This window comes from Arctopsyche grandis, chromosome 3 (assembly GCF_051622035.1).
Source record: "Arctopsyche grandis isolate Sample6627 chromosome 3, ASM5162203v2, whole genome shotgun sequence".
Lineage (NCBI taxonomy): Eukaryota > Metazoa > Arthropoda > Insecta > Trichoptera > Hydropsychidae > Arctopsyche > Arctopsyche grandis.
The window spans coordinates 25,950,190-25,953,010 of record NC_135357.1 but is presented as its reverse complement, the minus strand read 5'-3'; the positions used below and the strand labels follow the sequence as shown (position 1 = coordinate 25,953,010).

General features: G+C 37.7%; 1 protein-coding gene across 1 annotated transcript; it reads right to left on the bottom strand.

Annotated features, from left to right (window-relative positions):
- Positions 1 to 1,309: 1,309 nt before the first annotated feature.
- On the bottom strand, positions 1,310 to 2,394 carry LOC143909576 (zinc finger MYM-type protein 1-like). The gene is made up of 2 exons (XM_077427624.1): positions 1,694 to 2,394; positions 1,310 to 1,587 (listed from the first exon to the last, which is right to left on the bottom strand). Exons 1-2 carry the CDS (start codon positions 1,710 to 1,712, stop codon positions 1,397 to 1,399), a joined length of 210 nt encoding a protein of 69 aa, XP_077283750.1. The 5' UTR covers positions 1,713 to 2,394; the 3' UTR covers positions 1,310 to 1,396.
- Positions 2,395 to 2,821: the final 427 nt, after the last annotated feature.

Sequence of the window (2,821 nt, the reverse complement as noted above, 5' to 3'; positions counted from 1 at the left end):
TGGGGGCCAGATCTGGAGAATACGGTGGATGCAGAAGCAATTCGAAGCCCAATTCATGCAATTTTGCCATCGTTTTCATTGATTTGTGACACGGTGCATTGTCTTGATGAAACAGCACTTTCTTCTTCTTCAAATGGGGCCGTTTTTCCGCGATTTCGTCCTTCAAACGCTCCAATAACGCTACGTAATAGTCGCTGTTTATGGTTTTTCCCTTTTTAAGATAGTCGATGAATATTATACCATGCGTATCCCAAAATACTGATGCCATAACCTTGCCAGCCGACTTTTGCGTCTTTCCATGCTTTGGAGTCACTTCATCACGTGCAGTCCACTCGGCTGACTGTCGATTGGACTCCGGTGTGAAATGATGGAGCCATGTTTCATCCATTGTCACATATCGACGCAAAAATTTGGGTTTATTACAATTAAACAGCTCCAAACACTGCTCAAAATCATCAATTCGTTGTTGTTTTTGGTCGATTGTGAGCTCGCGCGGCACCCACTTTGAACAGAGCTTTCGCATACCCAAATATTCATTCACGATATGTCCAACACGTTCCTTTGATATCTTTAGGGTCTCAGCTATCTCAATCAATTTCACTTTACGGTTATCCAAAATTATTTTGTGGACTTTTTTGATGTTTTCGTCGGTAATAGCCTCTTTGGGGCGTCCACTGCGTGCATCGTCCTCGGTTCTCATTTCGCCTCGTTTAAACTTAGCAAACCACTTCTCAACGGTTGATTTTCCTGGTGCAAGGTCCGAATAATGTTTATCAAGCCAAACCTTGGCTTCAATAGTATTTTTTTTCGCCGAAAAACAAAGCTTTATTAACACACGAAATTCCTTTTTATCCATTTTTTCAAACTAATAAAAGTTGCTTCACTCAAAATGCTATAACTCACAAACTAATAGTACGACAGCTGTCAAATTTATACACGTGTCTTTTTAAGGTTAGGGCTAACTAAAAATCATATGGATTTAATACTAGTAGCGCTATCTATGTGTCAGCCTACGAACTTTTCAGCCCACCTAATATCTACATATGTATGTACTCCCATAGTCCCAAATTTAGACGATTTCAACGATGTTATGAAGTGTGAGATTTTATGTTCCCTTTATCTCTGTTTCTCATAATCATGTGAAATCACTATTATCAGCTCTCGATACAAACAAATCTGCAGGGCCTGATGGCATTCCTCCATTGTTCACAGCAGTGGCGTAGCCAGGATTTTGTCAAGGGGGGGGGGGGGGGGTTGACAGGAAAAAAGGCAAGATCATTTATATAATTAATATAAAATCACAACATATAAAAAAAAGTAAATACGTAATAAAAATATGGTATGAACAAAATTCAAATAAAATAAAAATAATGAATACTTTAAAAAAGTACGACATTCACAGATCCAATCTTCGCGTCATTATCGTAAACATATCTAATATTTTTTCTGCACTAACATTTATATCCCTATGAATATTTAATAAAGCAAGTCCATTTAGTTGATTTTCCGACATCGTATTTCTTAAATATGTTTTTAGTCGTCGTAGTGTGGAAAAGCTCCGTTCACTTGTGGCTGTTGTCACCGGAACTGTTGCAAGAATTTTTAGAAGTATGTAAATATTGGGGAATATTGAAGGGTTGCAAATTGCAATTGCAGCTAGTTCGTTTTTTGGTCGATTTTCACTAGTACTTACATATATATTGCCACCACATTTCCAACTCTCCATTTCGAATGCAAGGCCCACAAAATATATCTTGGTTGTAAATTTCCCCCAAAGTCTTTATCTTATTTTTTAAAACACTTCATGGTTGAGAGCTTTTTTGATCAGGGAGCAAATATTGAAAATTTTTAAGTATATGTTTATGTCCTAAAAATCTGTCATGGATTTGTGATAAAAAACTATCCAAAAATGGTACAAAAATTTTTAAACGAAAATAGTGCGATGGATTAGATTTCAAACAAAACTAGATTCTTCTATATTGAACTTTTTCGATATTTCTTTAACGTCACGGAATATAATTGAAAATTCACATTAATTATTTTGTTTAAGGTTTTTTAAAACTTTGGCTAAGACATGAAGTGCTACAATGAATTCCATTTGTTTCATGGCACATATTAAATGATTCGCATTAATTGATGAATCTCGATCGTCCCATGATGACATTTTTGTTAATGCTTTCATTACCAATTCTATCATTTCCAAAAAAACTAAAATGGCATCATGTCTTTCAACCCAACGTGTTTGACACATTTATATTAATTGGGATCTTCTAGCAGAAGGTATATTTGTTTCAATAACATTTTTGAGCACTCCTTGGCGTTTCAGCAGGAGTGGGATATTTTGCCGCCGACTGCGCTCCGCCAAGGGAGGGGTCCAGACCCCCCGGACCCCCCCTTCCCTACGCCACTGGTTCACAGTGAAGTGTTCCCATGAACTAGCCTACCCCCTAACGCTACTGTTTAAACGATCTACTAACTGTTTAACTGTTTGCCACCTTTAAACAGCATTTTAATCCAAGCCAACATGGATTCCTTATGAATAAATCAACAGTCACAAATCTGACACTCTCTAACGACTTTATCACTGAGACAATGGACAATGGAGGAGATGTTGACGTAGTTTTCACGGACTTCAGCAAGGCATTTGACGGGCTAGACCATGTTATCCTGCTTCGCAAACTAGATAAAGCAGGCATTCATGGTAATATTTTGAGATGGTTAACGTCATATATTGATCAGAGGTGCCAAGCTGTGGTAATAAATGTATTTCAATCCAGCTGGCGACAAGTCCGCTCGGGTGTACCTCAAGGCTCACTTCTTG